The sequence below is a fragment of the Trachemys scripta genome, chromosome 12 (genome assembly GCF_013100865.1).
Source record: "Trachemys scripta elegans isolate TJP31775 chromosome 12, CAS_Tse_1.0, whole genome shotgun sequence".
NCBI classification, from domain to species: Eukaryota; Metazoa; Chordata; order Testudines; family Emydidae; genus Trachemys; species Trachemys scripta.
In genome coordinates, this window is record NC_048309.1 from 3907935 (window position 1) to 3932848 (window position 24914).

The 24914-nt window shown below is 53.2% G+C and overlaps 1 protein-coding gene across 3 annotated transcripts; it reads left to right on the top strand.

Annotated features, from left to right (window-relative positions):
• The first annotated feature begins 83 nt into the window (after window positions 1–83).
• LIME1 (Lck interacting transmembrane adaptor 1) lies at window positions 84–24437 on the top strand. Of its 3 annotated transcripts, none has more exons than XM_034787881.1 (6): window positions 84–651; window positions 12378–12525; window positions 14756–14807; window positions 16347–16434; window positions 16892–17343; window positions 23478–24437. In XM_034787881.1, the coding sequence occupies exons 2-6, from the start codon at window positions 12428–12430 to the stop codon at window positions 23907–23909; spliced, it is 1122 nt and encodes a 373-aa protein (XP_034643772.1). In that variant the 5' UTR covers window positions 84–651; window positions 12378–12427; the 3' UTR covers window positions 23910–24437. The 3 variants fall into 3 exon arrangements, with proteins under 3 accessions (XP_034643772.1, XP_034643771.1, XP_034643773.1); XM_034787880.1 differs by lacking the exon at window positions 84–651 and adding an exon at window positions 8664–9387; XM_034787882.1 differs by lacking the exons at window positions 84–651; window positions 14756–14807 and having other exon boundaries at window positions 12397–12525.
• Window positions 24438–24914: the final 477 nt, after the last annotated feature.

Consider the following 24914-nt stretch of genomic DNA (forward strand, 5'->3'; position numbering starts at 1 on the left):
GGGTCCCATGGCTGGGCTCTGGGGGGGAGGGGAGAAGGGGAAGGGATATCTGGGCAAGGGGGGACCTCATAGCTGGGCTCAGGGAGGGTACGGGGTTCAGGTGTATTGGCTGGCGGGGGCCTGCAACTGGGCTCTGGGAGAGAAGGATTGTGGGTGTCAGACATACTTACTGACAGGTATTCTGAAATAAAATTACCAAAATAATTGAAACTAGCATGATTATGTAGTGTTGTTTTGACAAATAAAATGTGCAGAATTGTAAAATATTGTGCGCAGAATTTTTAAATGTTTGGTGCAGAATTCCCCCAGGAATAATGTTATAGAAATGAGGTCAAGTACTGATGAATAGCCAGCAGAGGGCGCTGTTGCACATTGTGCTACTGATCCCATCCACCTGCCTGTTTTCTGCAAAAGCAGAGTAGAGAGAAAGTAAGTCAGTTGGGTGATGTGATAACTTTTGCAGGCCAGGAAATGAGCTGTGGTATTAGACTAACTGGTGTCTCAGCTCAAAGGCATCTCTATCTCCGGCTGAAAATCAGGGTTGAACAAAGGAGCAGCCTGAGAAAGGCACAGTCAAGATGTTTGAAAAACTCCAGAATGTGTAGTTCAGAACCGTCGCATTCTTCAGTGCAAGGGGAGCAGGAATAGAAGGTAAGGAAGAGGATATGGATGGATTTCTGCTCTTCACGCTATCTGGCTGCTTCTGAGTAAAGTAAATGCTGTTCGTTTCTTACCAAGCAAACTCAGGTGTTCTGTTGTCAACTATTGAAAAACATTGCTACATCTCCTGTATCAACCAGTTTTGTTCATAACCCTTTTAATATTGTACATCGAATGTTGGGCTGGCACTGCTGGAACGGCAAGATTCTTGCTCCAAAATTATCTCTGCGTTGGTCAGGTTACTTAAGACACGTCCGTGTGTTAGTCACTGGCCAATGAGGGCTATCAGCTTTGTGCAAATTAAGATTTGTACCCATCGGAGCATCTAGGCTTAAATGCACAGAACGGTCCTCTGAGCTTGATCGTGTTTGGCATCTCATGAGTGGAACTTCACAGCCCTGCAATTGACATCATGTTAAGTACAGTGGGGGCTGTTTAATTTCCTAGTGCCTGATTTTCAGAAATGCTGAGTTTGGAATCAGTTGAAACTGGAGGCTCAGCACCTGGGGTGGAGGGGTGGGAGAGAAGAAAAGTCAGACCCCTGATTGTTTGGGGTGAGCCACCTTCTTGTAGAAATCCCCAGGCTCACTGACCACACCACTGCAGTTGAGGTTGTTAGGGGTGGAGAGACTGATCACAGAAATAACCGCATATATCTGGGACTTCAAACTGTGTGTAAATGGAGTTGCTCTTATGGTGGGAAAAATTCCAAAGCAGGTGAATGATTCTAGTAACTACCAAACATCTCTCTAAAAGCACCTTCCAGGCAAACAGCAGGACTCGGTATTCTGCGATCTGGCTTTCTATAAATGTAACAATGAGTATTCTCACCGGAACTGCTACCTTGCTGTTTCCAGCCCAATGTTTGCATCAGAAACTTCTCTAGCAGTGCCTGGCTCCTGTTTTAAAAATAAACTCCGTTCAGCAGAAACAGTTTTATTGCCTCTGTCAGCAGAAGGGAGGCACAAAATAAACAATCAAATTTCTGAGTCTCAAGGTTTCAGCCAGTTTTCCATGGTGTGAAGAGAAGGGTTCAAGATATGGGAAGACAACCTAACATTTAAAGCCACAGGTGTCTTTACACTAAAAATAAGTAAGTAATAAATAAACAGCAGCACCTATGCTGTGATCAAATACAGGGCCTAAGCCACCAGGCACCTAATAAGCACTTGGTGTTGGCCCAGGTCTGTGTGGCAATCCTTCAGAATTTCCCCAGGGACTTCCAGGGGAGCAGAGTTAGGCCAACGTAAATGCTTTTGAAAACCCCACCCTACGTGGAGCAGTAAGCCTTGCAATTGGAAGTGTTTGTGCTTTTGTGCCCTTAGCTCTGGCCATTCTGAGACTAACCTTCATAAATCCAGTGCGGCTCTTCAAAAACCCAAACACACACACCCCGCCTCCATTAGCCAAAGCTGTCACTCCGAGCCTGCCCACCTCGTCATCTTCTGGTGCTGAATTGCTGGCCATGAGCTTTTGGGCTCAATTCAGGTTTGAAAAGTTCTTCTAGAATCATTAGTGCTTTAGCATTATTAGCCTCCCCTGATACTGGCCTGGGCTGACTTCAGCTCTCATTGAAGTTTACCTCTATGGTTGCTTGTGCTGTGGTAGAAATCTTGATCAGAAGAAACAGTCTTTTTTTCAAATACTCCCCCTGCTCCGAATCCCTGAGAGCTGTGTCAGCCACAGTCCAGCTGATGATCTCTGGTGGTGCCCAACATGGAACCTTCCTCTCTTTCTCCTCCTCGAATAACAGCAAAAAGTTGAGCCAATATTTTGGGAGATTTTGTGGGCTCCTCTCTTTCAAGCTGCTATTTCTTAAATGTAGATTTATGTTCATTGATTATTATTTTTCACCAGAAGGGACCATTAGATTATCTGGTGTGACCTATTTTACACAACCTATAGAATTTCATCTCATAGTGAATTTTATTTCATGTAATCTTGCAGCCTAAGCTAGATGTAAGTCCTTCTTGTTACCGCCACCAAAAACAATCACAGGGGAGAAAAATCAACAGCAATGAACCATTTTCATGCTTGATTAGCATCTGTCTTTGCATGCTTTCCCCACTAATTCTCAGAGTGCCAGGGTCTTTCTGTACTCTGGACACATGCTAATAATGCAATTGCCTGATCAAAGCTGCTATGGCCTGTGAAGCTTGTCCTCTGTGCAGCACTGCTTGTATGTTTTTACCTTCGAGAACAGCTGCAGGGGCTTGGGTCAATAGCTCTATTGGCCGGGAGCTTAATTGCACATTTCAAAGTCCGTTTAAGGACTTGATCCTGCAAACCCTTAATTGTGCGACATGCCCTTATGCAGTCAATGAGCCCCACTGATTTCCATGAGGCTACTCGCAGGAGGAGAGACTCCTCATGTAAGTAACGGTAAGCGGAGTCAGCCATTAAATTTTAAAATTTCAGATGACCCCTGATTCATAGTCCATAATGCTGATTCCGGCCTCCCAAAAGTGGTTTTTTCTCAAAAATAATCATACTTTTGTCAACAGATGTAGGATTCCCCTCCCACTCCTCATTCCTGCCGCCTTGTTCTGTTTTTTCTTAAATTCATAGAATTTGAGGCCAGATGAGAGCGTTCTCTCATTGTGGGGTCTGGGATCATTTTTTGTGGGTTAAGAGTGTTCTTACTGTTGTGATTTGTATTTTGTGGAATTATTGTACAAGGCCATCTGGACACTTGATGGGCCTTGAGGAAATGTTAAAATCTGGCTGAAAACGTTCAGGAAGAAAGCTGCCTATGATATGAGGCTGGGGACTCGGCTCTCTGGTGCTACATAGACAGTAATGTTTACCTATTCACACTGGTACGTTGATACTAAAGCAGGGATCGGGAACCTTTGGCACGCGATCCGTCAGAGTAAGCCCCTGGCTGGCCGGGCCGGTTTGTTTACCTGCAGCGTCTGCAGGTTCGGCTGACCACAGCTCTCGCTGGCCACGGCTCGCCGCACCAGGCCAATGGGGGCTGCGGGAAACCCCCGCCAGCACATCCCTCTACCTGCGCCGCTTCCCGCAGCTCCCATTGGCCTGGGACAGTGAACCGCGGCCAGTGGGAGCTGCGATCGGCCAAACCTGCAGACGCTGCAGGTAAACTAACCATCCCGGCCTGCCAGAGGCTTACCCTGACGGGCCGCGTGCCAAAGGTTGCCGATCCCTGTCCTAAAGGCTATGTCTGTATTATACGGTCCCAAAGCACTGGGCCTTCCGAAAACAAATGGGAGTAGATATAGGGTTAGCTCTGTGCAGCAAAAGCAGAATCTGTAAGCGTACTGTAGTACATACCCTCCACTGTGTTTATGCTTTTGGACTGCAGCTACCCTTGGCACCATTGCAAGGCTGCTAAGGGGTGAAAAATATTCATGTGTGCATGACCAGGTACCCGTCGGTTTGAGTATTAGCTTTGCTTTGTGGGACCCACACTCTAAGGCTGCACTAGGACTGTGCTAGCTAAGGGAGCTGACTAAAACGAGTGCGAGTATCCCCTAAAAGAACTGTATCCCCGGAGAGAAAGGCAGTATTGTCTAGTAAAAGCATCAAACGGGGAGTCAGAAAAGTCGGGTTCTCTTCTCAACTCTGGCACTGACTCGCTGTCTCTTTGAGCAAATCACTTAACCTCTGTCTCAGCTCTGCCATCCGTAAAACTGGAATAATTCCTCTCTGGGTGTTGAGGCTTCAGTCATTAACCTTTTCAAAGGACGGTGAGATTCTCAGGCGGCAGGTGCTGTCCGAGTGCAGCGCTCTGTTGTTTATTTGGGCAACACGTTGGCTTGTACCTTCGGGCGCGTAAGCCAGTGAAGAGATCGGTCAGTCTACGGGACCTGTGCCTTCCTTCGGCTCCCATTTTTCAAGAGGCTTCCCCAGGCACGTGGCCTTCGATTGCTGAGGAAGCGTTGAGGGCCTCTGTTTCCGATGTGATGATGCTGGAGATTGTGTGCTTTGTTAGGAGGCTGATCCTGCAGCTTCTGAGTGCTCTCTCACTGTAAGCAAGGGGAGATGAGGGAGATCAGCACCTTCTAGGATTGGGCCCTAATTTCAGCACATGGGGCTGACACCAGAGCCTGCCAGGGGCTGACTGAAACCGGGTAGTTGCCTGATTTCCTTTTCCTTTTCTAGGTACTTTAGTATTGGGCAGGGTGACAGGGCAGTTAGGGGGCGCACAAAGGGCCCGACAGCACGGCCAAGCTGGTTCTTTCCCCTTCGGGGATGCTGTTGAAGTGGTGCGCTTCTGCTCTGCCCAATCCAGACTGCGAGCTGCTTGTCTAGGTAGTGAATCTGCCTCTGTGCCGCCTTGTCCGTCGAGGTGAGCAGCAGCTGTTTCATTGCCTGGCCTTACTTCACTGGCTTCTTTTTAGCATGGCGGCTGCAATGATGGGAGGTTGCCCTAAGTCATTCTCTTCCCACCCCCATCCTTCCATCTGCATGGGGGTGGAAACCCCCGGCTCATTTTTCAGCATGCCATTAGAGGTTGGGGGGTGAGGAAGAGAATTGTGGATGCCACTGGCAGCTGGGGAACAACTGGGATACCAGAGCAGCCCTGGAGAATAGGACTCTCGCCTTCTCCTAGTTCCTGGGCTCAGCACCACATCCACCTTGGCAGTGTTGTCCTGGGGTTTATGCTGCCTGTTGGGTTGCCTAGGGCCCTGTGCCTACGTACGTGGCCTGCATGCATGGATATGGGAGGAGGGCCAGCTACAGATAAGCAGGCTTAGGCCAGGTGTGACTTATTTTCCATAGGACTGTGCAAAATAAAATACTTTGTCCTTCTATAGCACTCCAAGATTCTCAAGGCTCTTGGCAGACATTAAGACTCCCAAGCTTCCTATATCATCAATCCCATTATCCCCTTTTTAAAGAGAGGGAGAACAAGGCACATAGTGTGACCTTCCCATGGTCCCCCAGTGAATCAGTGGCAGAGAGAACGCTGACACCCTGGCCTCTCCATGCCGCCTGGCGCTGCCTCCCCTGGCCGAAGGAAGAGAGAATAGGACAAAGAGGATTCCCAGTCGTCTCAGAGCCCAGCACATTGTCCGCATCTGTGTTTCTAAAGCTCCATTGGGTTGTCCTTTCCCTTTAACAAGGGAACGGCTAAAGCAGGAGAGTCCGTCCGTTAAAAGATGACGTTTTTTGTAAAGAGGGAAGTGGGTGAAACCTCAAAGGCAGAAAGTGCATTATTTTCAACTGTGGTGTGACAAACACGCATGTGGCCTTGAAACGCCCACCTTTAGAACTGCCTGTGAGTTGTGCCCCATGGCGGAGCTTTATCCAGACAGGAGCAGAGTCCCTTTCTGCACTGGAAGTGCTGCCTAATGGAGAACTTGGTTAGGTTCAGATATGGCTAATTCTTGCCATGTGACTGGCACTCAACCAAATCTTACCCCATCCCTAGTCTGTGCGACAACTATGTAAAGTCCAGTGCTGGTACCCAATTCTCCGCAGGGCCACGTTCTCCGCAGCTATGAATCGGCATAGTAACATTGCGTTGCTTAAGAACATAAGAACGGCCATACTGGGTCAGACCAAAGGTCCATCCAGCCCAGTATCCTGTCTTCAACAGTGGCCAATGCCAGGTGCCCCAGAGGGAATGAACAGAACAGGGAATCATCAAATGATCCATCCCCTGTCGTCCATTCCCAGCTTCTAGCAAACAGAGGCTAGGGACACCATCCCTGTCAATTCCGGCTAATAGCCATTGATGGATCTATCCTCCAAGAATTTATCTAGTTCTTTTTTGAACTCTGTTATAGTCTTGGCCTTCACAACATCCCCTGGCAAGGAGTTCTACAGGTTGTGTGTTGTGTGGGGGAAAAAAATACTTCCTTTGTTTGTTTTAAACTTGCTGCCTATTAATTTCATTTGGTGGCCCCTAGTTCTTGTATTAGGAGAAGGAGTAAATAACACTTCCTTATTTTCTCCACACCAGTCATGATTTTATAGACCTCAATCATATCCCCCCTTAGTCATCTCTTTTCCAAGCTGAAAAGTCCCAGTCTTATTAATCTCTTCTCATACGGAAGCCGTTCCAAACCCCTAATCATTTTTGTTGCCCTTTTCTGAACCTTTTCCAATTCCAATAGATCTTTTTTGAGATGGGGCAACTACATCTGCAGGCAGTATTCAAGATGTGGGTGTATCATGGATTTATATAGAGGCAATATGATAATTACTGTCATCTTATCTATCCCTTACGTCGACTGTCTTTCAGAAGTTATCCCACAATGCCCTGCACTGACAGTACAATCGATACAAGCGCTCCTGGGGAGGACGCGTATCACCGAAACAAGAAGCTAAGTGTAGACACACTTAATTTTGTAGTGTAGATGTGGCCTAAGAGAAACCCCTGTGCACAGTGGTGGTGGAAACCATGCAAGCACCGTGCTTAGACGCAGTTGCTAGTGCCCTGTCAGGGCCAGGCCCATAGATGGTAAGAGGCAATAGCAGATTCATATCCCGTGTCACAGGAAGTTTTGCTAACCCCTTGTGCCGTTGCACAGTTTGCTCTTTTCTGCAAAACCTTGCACGGCGGCGCACTCTCTCGTCTTGTTTCTCTTGCAGCACGTCGGATGCACTGGAGACCACAGTGAGCGCGCTCGGGGGGGTTGGCAGGCCAGGTGGAGGGGAGCTGTGGCTTTTTCGTTTTGTGGTCCTGGTGCAGGGGGCATAGGAAACTGATTGCCCCGAGAGATGGAAGTGGAGCCAACCCAGAGAGGATGTGACTACATGCCTGCTTGCATGCAGGAAAGCCTCAGCCCCTTGGGGACAGCATTGGGGTGCCTGTTAAAGGGGTCAGCAGCCCTACAGCTTGTTACTGCGCTGCTCACGTGGCTGAGTCCCTCTGTGCCATGTTTAACACCTGGCTCCTACTCGTGTGAGTGGGCCAGGTTCCAAGCCTGCTCGTGAACAGGGCTGTGAGGTGATGGTCAGGCTCAAGCAGGTTCTAAGATGGCTCTTCTCCCAGCCTGGCCTCTCCTTCCTCCTAGCCCTCTGGATGGGAGAACATCCCACACCCCCTGTGCCATGTGATGAACGCCCCCAGTCCTCTCCCACTCGCGCCGGCAGCTTGGGCAAGAAGGGACAGCAGACGGAACTTGCCTCCCGTGCACTGCCAGAAGCCTGGCTGTGTGCCATGGGAGGCGCCAGCCGGCCAGCGCGGCTGCATGGAAGCACTCAGCCCCTCTGAAGGGGGCAGGTGGGAGCAGGGTACTGCTCAGTGTGGGTCTGTCTGCGGACTGTGGGTGGAGCTAGATGCAGTCGCTGGTTTGCAGGCCTAAGGAGCTCCCGTGAGAAATCTGGCTGCGCCCCAGCCCCGTAAGTCAGCACCGCCCCAGTCGTGTGACTTTTGCTACAACCCAGGACAGACCTCGTGCTGGTTGGTGCCCTGCGCTGCCAGTGAGGATGTCCGGGGGCTGAAGCCCCAGTCTGGTCTCATTCCTCAGGCCAGCAGGGGCTGGGCAAGCTGCCTCAGCCAGGGGAAATTAGCAGAGGCCAGGCCAGGAAAAGAATTTGTTTCCAGTACCAGATGTGATGTGTGCAGGGGCTGAGAATCCAGCCAGCAGAGGCTGCGTCTTGTCTCTGCCTTTTCCAGGCAGAGGAACGGCTGGCCAGTCCTCTCCAAAAACCCCATCCTGGTTATTGGGTCCCCTGGGCACGGACAGCAGCTGAACCAGTCGGTGGGGCCATACCTTGAGCACAGGATGCGGCTGGGCTCACACAGTGGTGACTTAGCGTGCATGGGAAGTGGAAAAAGGCCACAGGACAGCACTGGATTCTGAAATAACACAGGGCGGGCTGAGGTTCAAAACCTGCTGCATATCTAGGGCAAAGGGGGGTGAGCCTGCAGCCCTGCTCTTCCCCCCCCCCCCCCTATATGGAGATATACCTATCTCATGGAGCTGGAAGGGACCCTGAAAGGTCATTGAGTCCAGCCCCCTGCCTTCACTAGCAGGACCAAATACTGATTTTGCCCCAGATCCTTAAGTGCCCCCCCTCAAGGACTGAACTCATAACCCTGGGTTTAGCAGGCCAATGCTCAAACCACTGAGCTATCCCTTCCCCTTCATTTTGTCCCACATGAGTTTGTTCTCCCTTCCTTATAAGCCCCTTTCTGACCTCAGCAAGGCTCAGCTCTCACTGTCATATCCAAGGCCGGAGAGGGGCTGCTTTCTCCCTCTGGCACGACCTGGTCTCCAAGCCATGGGGCCACACTCCGAGCTGGTGTCCGTGATGCTGCGATGGCATTAAACCGGCTTTAACTCCATGGAAGCAAGCGCCATTGCATCCACTCACACCAGCTCTGAATCTGGGGGTTGGTTTGCCTATAGGACTCATGTCACGGGCAAGCTGCTGCTCTACAGAGCTTAACTTCTTAAGGTCCTGAGCCTGGGTGGGGGGAGTGCCTGCTGAGGCCACAGGATCAGGCCCCAAGGAGAATACCAGAGCCACTCCCATTGTACACAGCTGCTAAAGTAGGTCTGGTGGTTGGCTGTGCTGTGGGAGGCAGGCGGTGCGATTGACTGTGAAGCCCTTATGGTTTCCTGTGTGCTGACACAGAGCCTGTTTGCCTTCCCATTGTTACTCACCCCACAACTCGAGCCTGCTTCTGTGAGAGGCCGTGGAAATGTGCGGCAGCCGAGCTCTCTGACAGTGGGCACAGCATTTCCACTCGCCACCCCGTCCCCGGAGCCGCGAGACCAGGGCCTCGATGTGCCGGCCAGAATGGTGAGTGGGGGGAGGGCGTGGGGAAGGAGCGGTTGGGTGACCTGGACGCACGAAGGAGTCTTGCAGATAGGCCCTGGCCCCAGCTGGACTTGGCCTTGTCAGGCCTGTCCACACAAGCCATATGTGCACGTTGGGGCACCGGGTTCCAGTGCCAGAGGGCCCCCTTCCACGTCCTAGTGGGCTGACTCCATCTGCCATGTGTGACGGTGTGGTGGCTGGGCTAGTGCAGGCAGGCTGTTAATGGCAGAGGGTTTCTGTGATGTCCTGGCAGAGTCCGGCAGCGGGCACACGGGGGTACGAGCTGTGTCCTTCCGAGGAAGGACAATGGGATTGCAGGGCGGGATAGGCGATGCCACCACCAGACCAAGGTCGGGTGCTCTGGGACTGGGAGCTCCCAGATAGCCCTCTTCCCATGGCAATACTTAATGCCAATCTGACTCTCCCTCACACATTTTTTTGCTACACTGAGGCTCCCAACTTTGCATGAACCCAATACCCAGGCTGGGGATTTCAGGCTTGGGGGCTGCCTCTCATTTTAGGTTGAATCTATACCTAAAGCTGGACCCCGCCCAGAACCTCACGGCTGAAGCTCCCTGAATTTCAGGAGGATCTGACTCTCCGGATCAGAGTCTCTCCTCCACGCCGTTATACCTTTAGTCTCGGATCAGAACCAGGAGAGGCTTGTTACCCACTGGGATCTCAGGTCCTGAACAGCCATTCTTGGGAGATTTGGACCTAAGGAGAAATCTCACGAGAACAGACGATCTTGCAGGGTTTCCACCAGTGGCTACCAGAATAGCTTGTGGGACAGAAGCACCATGGACCCTGAATCCCAGTCTGGATTCAGCCTGCAACTCCCATGCCCGCTTGAATGCAGAGCAGATGCCCTGTTCTTAGCCCCGCTCTGTGTACATACCAGGCTGATCTGACTCCATATTCATTTCCAAGCACATCACCCCTGTGCTGGCTCTGTTAAGAACTCGCTGACAGGCCCGATTGAAACTTTCCCTCCCCCCTCCCTTTCTGATTCTGCTGCATTAGGTGGGTCAGAGTTCAAATGCCATCTTATGCTCTGGGCCCCCATCTTTTTCTCTTCTTTCCCCTCCCTTCCTTTCTTCCAAGCAGGTGCCATTACTCCAGCATCGGGCTGGCTCCAGGACAAAGTGCCACGGCTCCAGAATTCAGTGGTGTCATGCCCACTTGGGCCCAGTATCATTAGACCCCGGCTTATAGTTGGGATCCCAGTATTGGCAGCCCCAAGCATTCAAAGATCAGGTGTCAGGCACCCAGAAATCATAAGAATGGCTTAAAAATGACAAGATTTTGAAAAATAATATATTTGGGGTCCCTTTCCTTGGCCTCGTGCTGTTTGAGTCCTTAGGGAGCACTTGGGTCATGTTCTTCAGTGTTTCTAGGCAACCATGTGGGCTAGGAACTTTTTCTTTTAAGTGGAAGCTGCGATTGGCACCTAATAACGTGATGCCCCCCCGGAGCTGGGGCTTCGAGAAAAGCACCAACTCGAGCCAGCCTCGTGCTAGAACGGTGAGACTTAGCGATGCCGGAATCCACCTGGCTGGGCCGTGCCAGGAACGGCTGTGTGGGATTCTCCCCTGGCTTGGCGCAAAGCGGCAGCAAGGAAGAGGGAGCCCTTCCAGGTGAGGAACGGCATCCATCCCCCAAAACACCTTTGCCTGGGAGATCACAGGCTCACGGCCCGCTCGGCCCCCAAGGCCGTTTGAGAGAGCGTGCATACAAGATACAGCCCCGGAGCCCAGAAACTCAGCAAGGAGGGAGACCTGTTTACTCCAGCCATTCAGCATGTGTCTAGGAAAAGGGGAAATCAGGCCGGCTCTGAAGACAGTGGCAGCCCACAAGAATGCTTTGGCTCAAAGCGTCCATTGACGACCGCTGCTTTTTCTTCCTTATGGGCTCCCCCTAGCGGCAAATCATATGAATTTCAGCAGTTCCATTCTAGGAGACTTCATTGGCAGGACAAGCTGGGTGCGGGTTGCCAAAGTGTAATTCGCGGGGCAGATCATTTAGGTGGCTATTGAGCGGTTAGCACCTACCTCCAGGGCAGAGCTGCGCACTGTGCTGGGGTTTGGTCCGTTTTTGTTGGACTCCACGTCTGTGCTGTCGAACTACCACACGAGCTGCAGCAGGAGAGGTGCCGCTTTGGGAAGCGGACGTAGGAGGAGCAGGAGATCGGCTGCAAGGATTGTGGCTTCCCATCCACTCTGGGAAGATGCTGTTGTAGCTGCATTCAGCTAAAACCCTTGGCCCAGGTAATGCGACCCGCTGGGCCAATCGGAGCCTGAATCCTGGGCTGGGCTATGGAGCGCGGATACATTGCTGCCAGCTCAAGACGTGCCAGCCAACTGCTTGTTATGGTGCTTTGTGCTTGGGATAGACAGGAGGCCAGGAGTTGCTGGGGCCTGGCATCGTGCTCAGGCCGTCAGACCTGGCTCTAAATGGACAACCTACCTAATTCTCAATGACTGAGGGATGGCCTCCACTCGTTGAGATAGTTTGCTTTCCACAACCAACTTCTCCTGAGTGATGTACCCGAGTATCTAAACTGTATTGTTAAATCTATTCACCGAAATGTGGGTTATAGCGAATTATGTGCTCTATGTATGATGTGACTTTTCAAAACTAACTCTGTATTTGTGAAAGCAGCAAAGAGTCCTGTGGCACCTTATAGGCTAACAGACGTATTGAAGCATAAGCTTTCGTGGGGGAATACCCACTTTGTCGGATGCATGTCTGTATTTGTGGATAATCTAAGCACTCTACCCAGATGTACAGACACTCTTTTCCCAGCCTATGTATTCTATCATTTTTTTAACATTAGCTTTAATAACATTTTTAAGCGTGGCACTATTACTTTCCTTGTTTGCGTGATTCCCTGCCCAAGACGGGGACATTAGATGGCATGCCCTCTGCATTCTCCTTAGGGTGCACTAATGACCCATGTTCTCTTCCCGCAGATCTCCGTGTGAAGTGGATTTCTGAAGTGGCTCCAGACCGTGGTGAAAGGATGGCTGGGCCCCATCTGCCCCCCTTCACTGCCGCCCTGGGACTGGCGTTACTTGGTGTCCTGGTCTTCCTCTCAGCCCTGTGTGCTGCCTGCAGAAGGTACATGGCTGACCCTCCCCCTCACAGCGTAAACCCGTGAGTCAGGGTAGAGCAAACCTCAGGAGTTTTGCATGGGTCATGGAAGGGTTAATTCATACATGGATCTCCTTTGGCTTAGGTAGTGGCAGTCTGTATGTCGGCCCCTCTCTCCCACCCCCAAGTCCCGCTGTCCCTCAAATGCAACCAACCGTGGCGCCGTGCATGCTGGGGCAAGGCTGTGGGAGCTTAGCTGATGCTGTGTGGATCCCCACCTATCCCTGTAGCTCAGCAGTGCAGGAGTAGGGGGACCCCAGTGCCCAGATTTCAGTTGCCTGGGATGAAACCCCCAGCTGCAGACATGCAGCTAGCTTCCAAAAGCTCCCACCCTCTTGCTTCACGTCTCTCCCCTCCACCAAGGACTGTCCCTGTCAGGTTTGTGCCCCAGCATCAAAGCAGGAACAAAGCTCCAAGCCAGCGCTGCACTGGCTGCAAAGACATGAGTCACAGGCTAGGGAGAGGCCGGTATCTCCCAAACTGGCTGCTGCTTCCAGCCAACCCAAACCACAAGCCACAAAGCCCAGCCAGGCTCCCGGTTCCCAGAGCAACTCCCAGCCCTGCAGAGGGCGGGGATGGGATCCAAATCAGCCCTGTGCTCTCAGCTAGGACTGCGTCTCTCCCCTTGCTTCTCTGATGCCTGGTCTCCAGGCCCCAGCGCTTCCCTAGCAGAGCAGCTGCCCCTCGCTGTCGTGAAAAGGGGGCTGGACGTATCTGTCCCGGCTAAGTACAGTGAGACCTGACTTAACCCCGCACCAAGGGACCGGGAAAGATCTGTCTCCTTGCAGAGGCCAGACCGGATTGTCCTGGGAAGGGCCTAGGGAGGCTTAGGACAAAGGGCTGCCCACTGGAGGTGGGGTTGGGCCGTTGCTCCCAGTGTCACCAGGCCGTGTGGGTGGGGTGCGGCTAATAGGAGGAATTGGCCCTCATGCCACCACAGAGATTCAGAGCAGGGAGGTTAGGGGAGCCTGCAATGCAAGGGGGAAGTGGGGCTGGCTGGGCAGGAGCCCGATTGCAGCTAAGCTCCCAGCAACACCCCTCCGCCCCTTGGCAGCCGCACGAGCCCAGGAAAGCGGCCAGGGCCTGGAGGCGTGTGTCAATCCCACCAGATCCTCATTAAGCACTTCCCATAGGCTGATGTGTAAGGAGGGCACGGCACAGCTGCGGAGATGCCAGGCCCTGGGAAGAGGGAGCCTTGAGGTTTCCATCAGGGTTAGATGCAACTGAGCACGTCGAAGGTCTTGTCAAGGTAAAGGGAGTGGGCAGGATTCCTACGCCAAGTGCAGCAGGAGCAGGCAGGGTGCCCTGCAGCATCAGGCTGTCGGAGAGCCCAGACGTGCAGGGGGGAAGGGGGGGCCAAGTGGCAGCCGCCCTTAGGAGAGCAGTGCTGCAGGAGGTGCAGGGAGTGGGCGTGCCGCCTCCCACCGTGTCCAGGCCTGGCTAGCGGGGGCACTGGAAAGATGCGAGGCAGGACAGTCACAGGGGTGTATGGGCCCAGTGGATCCGGAGCGGCGGGCGTGCTCACGGGAGCATGTGGGCGTGGATGCAGAGTGGCGGGCAGGCTCCCGGGCACAGGTGCAGTGAGGCGGGCACAAACGCGATGCACCGTGTTGTACAAGCTTAGGAGCTGTGCAGTGCCAACAGGATACCATGTCACGGGCATGCTGCAGCTGGTGCCCGCACAGGCAGGATGTGGTGTGTTCGTCTGACTGAGCCGCGCAGCTGTACGATGCACTGAATAGTCTCAGGAAGCCGAGAGCGCTCGCTGACGGTGCTCTCATTAGGATCATGACCACTGTACCTGCAGTAGGAAACATGGCCTCAGATATAACAGTGATGGGCACAGTGTAAGACCCTGGATACAGTACACCTGGATCTGCTGGGCTAGCCGTGAGAAGCAGATTCCTCGAGTGATTAGTATTCACCAGTGCTCCACAGAGACAATACGTTAAAGCCGAGGCTTTAGAAAGTGACCTGTGGTTTTGGGTGCCCAGCTAGAGATATGTCATTGGGGCCTGATTCCCAGGGGCAGGCTGAAAATCGGGCCTGTTGGAGGCCTCTCCACTTGGGCCCCCAGAAACGCTGATCACGTTTGAAAATGTTGCCCTCCAGGCCACAGGAAAGCTCTTCTCACCTGGTGCTTGTTGGCGGATCTTTCGCCACCATCCAACCTTTGGCTTAATCCCTCTCCTTGCAGGAAAGCTAGGAAGAAGGTGGTCCCACCGGATGGGGTGAAGCTGGTAGATGTGGTAAGTGCGCACATTGGCTAGATAAGCTAACGGCCTCAAAGCCATGCAACAACCAGTGGGAGCTGGCCTGGGGGGAGCCCGGTGGCACTGCCTTAGGAAAGGGCCGGGATGGCCGTCTCCTGGACAGCAGCTGTTGCAGGAAAAGCTCTAGCAATGAGCTGTCTTAGAGCCCCATCCTGCACTGAGCACCTCCTCCTGGCTCTGTGGGAATTGGGGGTGCGCAGCACCTAGCTAGGACTGTCTGGAAGACTCTGGGGAAGACCTGTTGAGGTGGAAGGTGGAGCGAGTCTTCTCTGCAGCTGAGCCAGGTTCTAGCCGACACAGGAGTTTGTTCAGAGGCAGTAATTCAAAAACACGAGCAGCAGGGAGCTGGAGTGCTCGTTAAACAGCCGGGACTGGCCACCACCAAGCGTATTACGTGACGGGGAGAGGGCGCTGAGCCCGAGCTGTTGCTGGATGTGCGTAAATCAGAAGGGAAAGTTCACCAGCACTTGGAGCAGGCTTGCTGGGCGGAGCCGTTCGGGGAGGGCCTGGGACAGTGCAGCCTGGCTGTAGGGTGCGGTGCCCCCTCTCCCATTGTGAGGGATCCCACAAAACGGCCGCAGGGTTGGTAAATGCAAAGTACTGCACATTGGAAAACATCATCCCAGCTACACGTACACAATGCTGGGTTTAAATGAGCGGTTACCGCTCAGAGACCTTGGCGTCATCGTGGACAGGTCTCTGCAAACGTCTGCTCGACGGGCAGCGGCAGTCAAAAAAGCGAACAGAGCGTTAGGAAGCGTTAGGAAAGGGACCGATAATAAGACAGAAAATTTCCTAATGACACGATATAAATTCGTGGTACCCCCACCCCCCGAATGCTACGTGCAGTTCTGGGCTCCCCATCTGAAACAGAGATATTAGAATTGGAAAAAATACAGAGAAGGGCCACAAAACTGATTACGGGTGTGGAACAGCTTCCATATGAGGAGAGATTAGAAAGACTGGGACTGTTCAGCTTGGAAAAGAGACGACTGAGGGGAGACATAATCGAGGTCTATACGATCATGAATGGTGTGGAGAAAACGTGCAAAGAAGTGTTGTTTACCCCTTCACATAAGACAGGAGCCAGGGGTCACCTAATGAAATGAATAGGCAGCAGGTTTAATACAAGCAAAAGGAAGTACTTCACCCCACAGCACACAATTAACCTGTGGAACTCACTGCCAGGGGATGTTGTGAAGGCTAAAAGTATAACTGGGTTCAAAAAAGAATTAGAGAAGTTGATGGAGGATAGGCCCATCGGTGGCTATCAGCAAAGATGGTCCGGGATGCAATCCCATGCTCTGGGTGTCCCGTAACCTCTGATTGCCAGAAGCTGTGACTGGATGACGCGGGATGGATCACTCTGTAAATTACCCTGTTCTGTTCATTCTCTCTGGGGCAGCTGGCACCAGCCACTGTCGGAAGTCAGGACACTGGGCTAGCTGGACCATCAGTGTGGCCGCTCTTACGTTCTTATGAGTCTAACTGGTGTGTCTCCTCCTTTCTTTGCAGTCGTTGCTGAGGCAGATGCAGCTCCGATCGCTCAGTAAATCTGACACCAAACTGCATGAGCTCAACAGGGTGAAGCGCACGGACGAGCGTGAGTGGCTGTAAAGTTCTATGGTAGCTGGAGCCGAGGTGCAGAGCGATCCGGCGGCTCTGGGGCTGGGAGTGCACCGATGCGAAGGGAGATAGTGGCTGTGCCCGCGGGGCAGCGCAGCCTTCCAGCTGCAGGGATACGGGGTGGTTCTCCTGACATCCTCTCTGGTAGGGCCGCGTTGCCTGCCCCTGGATGGCTGGTGTATTCCTGCGATCACACGTGTCCCAACGGGGTCGTTGCATGTGCAAGTCCTCCTCGTTAGCATGAGCAATGACACTCGCTGCACGCTGTGAATGAGCTTCCTGGTGAAGGGGGATTGGCAAGGGCAGGGAATTATCATCACTTATCTTTCTAACTCTGCTTGGTGAGTCCACTGAAAGCCAGCCAGCCAACGTCCCCTACAAGAGCTGGCTGACTCCAGCGCGGACTCCTCACGCCCCTTCTCTTCTCTTCCCAGACCAAAGACCAGCCAGCGTGGATTTCCTTTACCCATCAGGGTCTTTGGGGGATGGAGAAGGAGCCGTGCATAGCTCGAGCTTCAGCATCCTGCTGCACCGAGAGCTGCCCCAGATCCCCAATTCCAACCCTTCGGCAGACGCCCTGAGTCCTGACCAGACCTACTCAAACGTGTCCTTCTTAGCCCCGCTGAAACCAGCCCCGGAGTCGCTGTACGAGTGTGCGGCCGTGACTCAGGAAGGGCCTCAACCAATGCCCATCTCGGGAACCCCAATGGAGGCTTCCCCTCTAAGCGAGGAGGACAAGGCAGTGACGGCTGAGTACGCCTGTGTCCGCAAGGTGAAGAAGAATTTCCAGCCAGAGCTCCAGGATGAGACACAGGGCGAATCCTCCGTGGGGCCTGCAGACCCAGAAGGCTGGGAAGGAGCTGCCTGTAACCCCGCAGCGGTGAAGGTACCGTAACATCCATCACCTCCTCCCGCGCTGAGCCTCACAGTGCTGGGGGACGGGAGACAGGCAGTGTCGGTGCTGGGTGGGTAGGAACACGCCGCCTGGTCCTGAATGGAAACTCAGAGCTTGGCTTGCCATTATCCAGGGGGTCGCATTGTTCTTTATTTGTGAGGAGTCAGGTGGCCAGGGAGATCTGTGGAAATGGTTACAAATCCCGCCAGCCTCCTGAATGTCGGCAGAAAGGGTATATTTATTAGCAATAGCACCGAGAGGGGCCGTTGTGCTGGGAGCCGAAGAAACACAGAGCACAAGGACTGACAAGCCCCAAAGAGCTGAGTGCTTTATTCTCTGGCCCTTGTTATACAGGAGGTTCAGGGTAAAGGATCTCGCCTTAAACTCTATGAATCTACCGATTTATTTATTGTTTGTCAGCCCCTTCCATTTGAAATGTCTCCGTTATCCAATCAGGGAGCAGAAATGGCCGCATGTGACTTTGGCAGCCAACCACTCGCCATGAATAGTGACTAGTCAAAGCAAACAGTGTGGGAACAGCCCAGAGTTTGAGGATATTCATCCAAACTCATCACCTCTAGTAAAGAAAGGTGAAGGAGGTGGGAATCGACTTGCAAACCCACTGTCATGGAGATTGGGTCCCTCCTGTGGAAGGGGGGGACAGAACTGAATGCAAGAAGGAAGCCAGAAGCTCGAGATAATTTTTAAGCTCTCAGAAAGTTCTAAGTGGAACTAGAGCAGGAGGCCCCAGAAGTGTCAATATTGTGCCTGTGAAAGGCCCAAGTGTTGGGAATTGCGTGTGCAATCTTAGTAAATGCACATGCAAATGTACATGGAGTACTGAAAACGTGGGCCTTGATTTCTTTCCCCCTTAAACTGGAGTCCCACCACCTTCCCTCCCCCACTAAAGAACACACTTAACCAGTGTTGCTGTTGCTTTCATTCTGGGGGGGGGGGGGTCTGGGTGCAGACTAGCTGCAAGATGATCCTTGGAAGGTTTCCTTACAGGAAGATTCCAGGTCCACCTCAAACAAAGCTTGATTGGGCTGGTGCTGATGCCTACTGGACTAAGATTCTAGGTCTATTAAATCCTCTGCTCCTAGGCGTGCCACCCCCCCAGCCTGTACTGGTGATCTGACCTGCCTTAACCACACATCAGAAGGGGTTTGGATTAATTTTGGATTTGGATTAGGGTGGATTTTGCCTGTGCTTCCAGAAGGAAGTAGAACAGTTTATCCTGTCCTCACTGTTGTAACCAGGCATCTGCTGGGCTGATGAGTAGCTTATCAGCTGAGTTCAGGAGCTTGCAGGGGATGACTTGTGCAGCAGGGTTCAAGGGTTCCCCACAGTCCCTAAGGCAGATCTCACCTTGGGGGATCACTGGGGCATCGGGCAGCTCAGTCCGGGCCTTATCCAAAGCTCACGGGAGGAAACAGGAGGTTTTGCTTTGCTTTAGGTAACTTGCGGCTCTGGCCCTCAGGATTCAACTCCACAGGTGGCTGAGGGGATACAAAATTGGTCTGGGAGAGCGAGACCCCTTGGAATGATTCAGGGAAAACACTTCCCTTAAACATGTGCACACCTCTGCATGCAGAGCTGGTGAAAACCTTTCTGATAAAAAGTTGGGGGGGGGGGAGCGGGGAGAGGTTGGTGAAAGTGTTTTTTCAGCAAAATAAAACTTTTTGCAAAAAAAAAATAATAATAATTTTGGTCAAAATTTTCCAGCCAACCATTCTGAGCTGTGCGTATGTGTTTTGGTGGGTGAAATCCCAGCCTCTTCCCCCTTGTTTTTCTTCCTCCCCCAAACGTTTTCCACTGGAAAACGGTGGGGGGATGTTTTTATCCACAGAAAATTGCCAGTCTTTTCACCAATAAACACACATTGTGGGACATTTCAATTAAATGAACAAACGGTTTGTTTCTGTCAGGTTTCAGAGTAGCAGCCGTGTTAGTCTGTATCCGCAAAAAAAACAGGAGTACTTGTGGCACCTTAGAGACTAACAAATTTATTAGAGCATAAGCTTTCGTGGACTACAACCCACTTCTGTTTTGTTTCTGTCAACATTTTTGTGAAATATATTTGCCCTTTTTAACAAATACCAGCGCTGGATGGGTGGGCGTAAGTTTGACTGAGTCAAAGTGCTGGATGCAGACCTGGCTGTAGTGGCAGGCACTCATCCCAGGAGTGCCCCCTGGCAGCCCAGTGGGAAACCACACTTATGTCTGCCTCGGTTTCCCCTAGTAAGCTTTCAGTACGTTCAATGAGACTTGTACACAGTGAAAAGTGCCCCTTCAGGGGTCTGGTTTATTAAGCATGGTACGTAAAGAAGCCGTCTCCTTCTGCTCTAAGTCTCCAGGCTTCTCCACTGCCTGGAGCTCTGCAACCTCTCGTCTGTACAACTGGAGTCTTTGTCTTTCTCCTCGGGAGCTTTCTCTCTTTGCATTCTGGGGGGATCTGAGCAGATGCCTCTGCTCTCCAGGGTGGCACCACTGGGAGTAGCTTCTCTCTCCCCTGGAGCTTCTTCTGTCCTGGGGCCTCCCGACTGAGCGCTCATAACCCTTTATACAGCCCAGTGTCGGGACTAGGACAGTTTGATCTAGTGGCCAGAGCCAGAGTCTAAGCCACGGGTCAGAGCTGGAATCGGGGAGCAGTAGCCACTTGGGAAGTCTCTCAGTTGCTTGGACAACTCCCTATGCGTCCTTCTGGCTTAAATAGTATGGTGAGGCCAGTCGTCATCCCCAGTCTGGATTCTCGTGGGCTGGGGTCGAGTTCTGCTAGCCCCTCACTTCCAGCTGTTCTGGGTGGGCTGGTGGGAAGGCTGCCTGGCACCTGTGAGCCCTTGCACCCCGGTGTTCCGTAACTAACTGCAGCTCAGCGACTTGTCCAATTAACTATGCACAGGTGGGTTGGCTTGTTCTCCCTAGTGGAGCCGGTCACAGGGAGACTGCCTGGCCGGCTTCTCAGAAGCCAGTCCCCGGGACAGAGGCAAATCTATTCACTTCAGTCGATTTGTCTCCCATTTACGCCAGGTCTGAAGTTTTGCAGAGGGTGATCCCTGCAAAGAATGGGCCAAGGCCAGGGCAGGGGTAAGCCAGGATAACGTTGGTGACTTTCGTGGAGTGGCAGGTGCTTTGAGCAGAGCAGAATTTGCCCTGTTTGTTTTTATGGCGAGGGATCGCCTAGCAGGGCTGCGCATATCAGATATGCAAGAGGCTTTTTTCCAGCCAGGCCCAATTCCCTCCTCCTTCCTTGTGGTCTCAGAGCGCAGGCACCATCTGGATAATGCTCCTTCCCCTTGGTGAGTTTGGGTGATGGCCGCGGACCTGGCCATGGCTCAGCTGAGAGCTGCCAGCAGCCTGGCAGGGAGAAGACAGGTAGATTGTTTCCACCGCAGACAACGGTGGAACTGTGGGAAGCTGGTGAGCTCCGGGCAATGACACAAGCAGGCACCAGTTTGAACTTTTACCCCCAAGGAACTAAGAACTCAGGAATGCTGGAGTCACGGGATTTTAAGTCTCTCATGCAGCCTGCAAGAGGGGCCAGTGGGTAAAGGTGGCTTCTCCGCAGGAGGGGGCGGATCTCTGGTTGCAGACTTGGGCCCAGAGGAGCAGCTAGCTACACCTGGACATGGGCTGGGATAGAGCGCCGCAGGAGGAGGAGAGAGGGCAGGCGGGAGGTCGGCTCGGTTCAGTTTGCAAGAGGCCAGACCGGGGTCCAAACAGGAGGAACCGAGCCCCTAAGCGTGTCGAGGCAGAGGGAATTCAGCGGCAGATTGCCAGTCCTTCTGTCTCCGCACTGTGTTATTTTTCAAATCCCTCCTGTCTCGCCAGCTTTCTGGCTCCAGCGTCCGCCGGGGTTTCCTGGACTGTTGCTGGCTGGTCCGTGGCAGCATCTCCAGCCGGCCCTGGCGAGGATTGTGCATTTACAGGGACCAGAAGGCAAAGGAGCATTAACAGCTTCAGAGAAAGCCAAAGGCTGATTGTTACCGTCCCAAGCCCCAGCGGCGGGTGCGGTGGGGGGATGTGAGTGCCAGCAACATCTCCTCCTCGATCTCCCGCGGGAGCGTCCAGAGCCAGTGACGTTCGCTGAGTGAGCCCCACAGCTGAATAACAATATAAACAGCAGCTCCCACTCCCTGGCTTTGGGGCCAAAGGTGCCTGGGCAGACACTCTGGGTATGTCCACACTGCAGCTGGGAGCTGGGAGCCAGACTGCCGGTGGTGGGGCTGACGCTGAGTACTAATAACTAGCAGTGGGGGCACTTCGGCAGCGGCGTGGGCTAGCCACGCGAGTTTGCACTGAGGGGGGAGCTTCGGGGGGCTAGTCTGAGCCTCTGCCGCCCAGCTCTTTTTCACGTGCTAGCACCTGGCTGTCGACCCTGGCTGGGTGGCACGTTCCCAGCTGCAGCACGGCCATCCCGTTAGGGAGGCCTGGGCCTTCCCTTGGCCATGCCACATCGGGGGAACTGTGCCAAGAGGGGCCTGTTCTGCCGGTGCAGTAGCTCACTTGGGCCTGGGCAGATGCTGAACTTGTAGGTGTGGCGTTTGAAGGTGTAACGCACCATTGTGTGTGTTCCTACACCCACCCGCCGTGCGGCGCTAGGCCGTGCCGTACACAAGTGATTATACGTGCAAGGATCCCCCCAACGGCAGCAGAGTTCCTCCCTGCTCAGACCCTCTGTCCCAAAGACCCAGCCCCTTCAGAAAAACGCCTCCCCAAAGTGAGACTGGAGTGTGGCCAGACGTGGGCTGAGCTGCTGTCCAGTGGGCGGGGGGGGGGGGGGGTTCCACGGCCACCAGCCCTCCACCGAGGATGCTGCACCTGCCTGGATTGCCATGTGCCAAAGTCTCATTGCTAGGACCTGTCAGGCTGGAGTGCAGAGAGCCCCCAGCCCCTTGTGCTGCTGCCATGACGCCTGCAACGTACTTGCCACTGACCGCAGCTCGGCAGCGGACGTTCCAGGTCCTCGGCTTTTTGTGCTGTAATTTACTCACTTTGCTGTTACATCCCCCCGACCCCATTCGTCTCATCTCCCCGCGGCACGTTGCTCTCTTGCTATAACCTAGATCATGGGCTTCTCTGGGCAGGGACTGTCTTTTTAGTGTGCGTCTGTGCAGCAGCTAGCACTGTGGGGCCCTGATCCCCGAGGGGAGCTGCCGGGCCCTCCTGCAGTAGAGGAATAGGAATAATCACAAGGACAAGACTCTGAAATGGATCCCTCTAGGATCTGAGCTTTGCGGGTTTGCCCACGGAGTAAGAGGAAGATAGTGAAAGGAGAAGGGGGTTGTTAGCTGAGTTCAGACCCTGAAAACCTCACCGGTAGATGGTGTCCTAATGGGAAAACCAGGAGCCTTCCTAGGAGGGTCTGTGGTGGGCACTGAGAAGCACTGGGCACTTTGTCCAGGGCTTTATAGGGGAGCTGAGTCAGTCCATCACCACAGCTAAAGGCTTCTGGGAGGAGGCTCCTTGTGTTTCTCTTGGATCAGATGTTTCCCCGGAGGGAAGGGTGGGAGGCAAATCAAAGGAAGTGAATTCCCAGGATCATCCCAGGTAGGAACAGGGTGACTGAAACGGCTGCCCAGCATTCCCTGTAACAAATCTGGGCTGGGACTGATGGGGGCATCTTTTCCCATCTCCGCCCCCTCGCTTCAGGTGTCCCGGGGAGCTGGGCGCACCTTCTGCTGAATTAGTACTAGGCTATCGCCCTCCGGTTAATGCGCCTTGACATAATACCCCGTCACAGGGGTCAGGGGCTGATGACTCAGGAAGTGCTTTGGGCCGCTGTTAATCCTGCTGGCAGGATTAGCACCACTTTGAAATCCGAGTCTTGGGGCGAAACCAGGCCTGGCATAATGGGCACAGCTCTGCTGCTCCAGGGTTGAATTTGGCCCATTGCATCTAGATCAGTCGTTCTCGACCTTTTCTGTATCATGGCTCCGTTACCCCCTGGTCTAGACTGACCTTTGCTGGGTAAATGCCTGGATGCCCTTCATTCTGTTGGTGGGATACGGTGACTTTATAAAGGAAGTGGGCAGAGCGTGAGTCACAGGCAGGAATACACGGGCGGGTTTTGTGGGCCCACTGCTGTACAGGAATTCCCAGTAACCACAGGTGTTCTTTTGCAGGTAGAAGAAATGTACTCGACTGTGTGCAAAGCTGGAAAGAAGAAGAAACACCAAGGCTCTGCTCTGTCCCCCTCTGAAGGAATGGACACTGGGGAGACGGGCCAACGAGAACAGGGGTGGCCAGCCGCCCATCTCAGACATGTCAGGGTGGGGTATCAGTCCACACCGGGCCGAGTCTCACTCACTGAGCCCTGCTATGAGTCTATCAAGGATGGATCCTGGACTGAGCAGGGCAGGAACCCAGCCCCAGAACCGGCCTACGAGGCAGTAGATGTCAATTGGAAAAAGCCCAAGAGAAGGGACAAGTCTTCCAAGAACTGCCCCACTGAGAACTTGTATGAAAGTATCAGTGAAATGTGGGAAGGGGACCCTAGGAACACAGCTACCCTGGCAGCTCCCAATGGGTTGGAGATATACGTAACAGACTTATAACCCCTTATGTATAGCTGCCCCCTTCCTGGGAAGGTCTGTGCTCCTCCACCGAGACCTCCAGCTGTCTCAGATCTCAGCCACATGGCGAGGCACAACAAGAACATCCAACACCACAACAGTAAATACTAAAAACATCAACCCGCTCTAAACCCTCCTGCCTCAGGTCTCAGGCCAACCTGTCACTAACGGGAGTTAAACTTTCCCTGCGGGCCACGTATCCCATGGCTCCTTCTGCAGAATTCCTCTGAAGCAGCTGGTGCTGGGCACGGTCCGAGGCAGTTCGCTGGGCTCGGTGGACCTATGGTGACCTGAAAACTACAGGCAAAAGAACTGAGTAATTCTAATGGGTGCCCACCAGGGTTTGGCATTGCTTAGGGGTTGTGCCCATTCTAGGGGGCACAGACACCCAGGTCGGGTGCCTCTCTTGCCTGAGTCTTCATGCAGGGTCCAGTGAAGCTGGCCACAGAAACCTAGTTAACTCAGCTGCCCCTTTCCTTAATAAAGAGGAATCTCCCCTATGTATTTTAATCCTGTTGTTCTGAATTTCTGCATCTGTCCCAGCCACAGGCTAACAATGCAGTAACGGAGATACCTAGAAACAGGATGGTTTTTATTGCCTGAGAATGCACATTTCACAGGATAACGGTGCCTGTTTGTTCCTGTTGAGACGGTGAGGGTTTCCTGGACGGGCCCTTGGAGCTCTGATTATCAGCCTGAGCTGCCCAGGGCTATAACAGCTCGGGGGTAGCAAAACAAGGCAAACGTTGGCCAGAGTCAGGCTGGAGGGCGCAGGCCACAGTCTCTGGAGGGGCAAAAGGAGAGGGCTGGAAACTGAGGCAGTGCCGTGGATGGATGGAGCACGCCAATGGGGGCTGAATGCACAGCAGGTAGAGCCGATTTGGAGCCAGATAGCCTTGCACTCAGTGCAGGGCCTGGGGGCAAGGGGAGAAAGGTGACTCGAAGCCACCCGTACACCTCCTCCATCCTTGGGCTGAGCAGGGCCCT

Bases quoted from the DNA above. Each gene is read 5' to 3' on its own strand.
- LIME1 (XM_034787881.1), top strand. From the start codon at position 12,428: ATGGCTGGGCCCCATCTGCCCCCCTTCACTGCCGCCCTGGGACTGGCG. The intron at 12,526-14,755 runs GTACATGGCTGA...CTCTCCTTGCAG, and splicing joins CTGTGTGCTGCCTGCAGAAG to GAAAGCTAGGAAGAAGGTGG. The intron at 16,435-16,891 runs GTGAGTGGCTGT...TTCTCTTCCCAG, and splicing joins GGTGAAGCGCACGGACGAGC to ACCAAAGACCAGCCAGCGTG.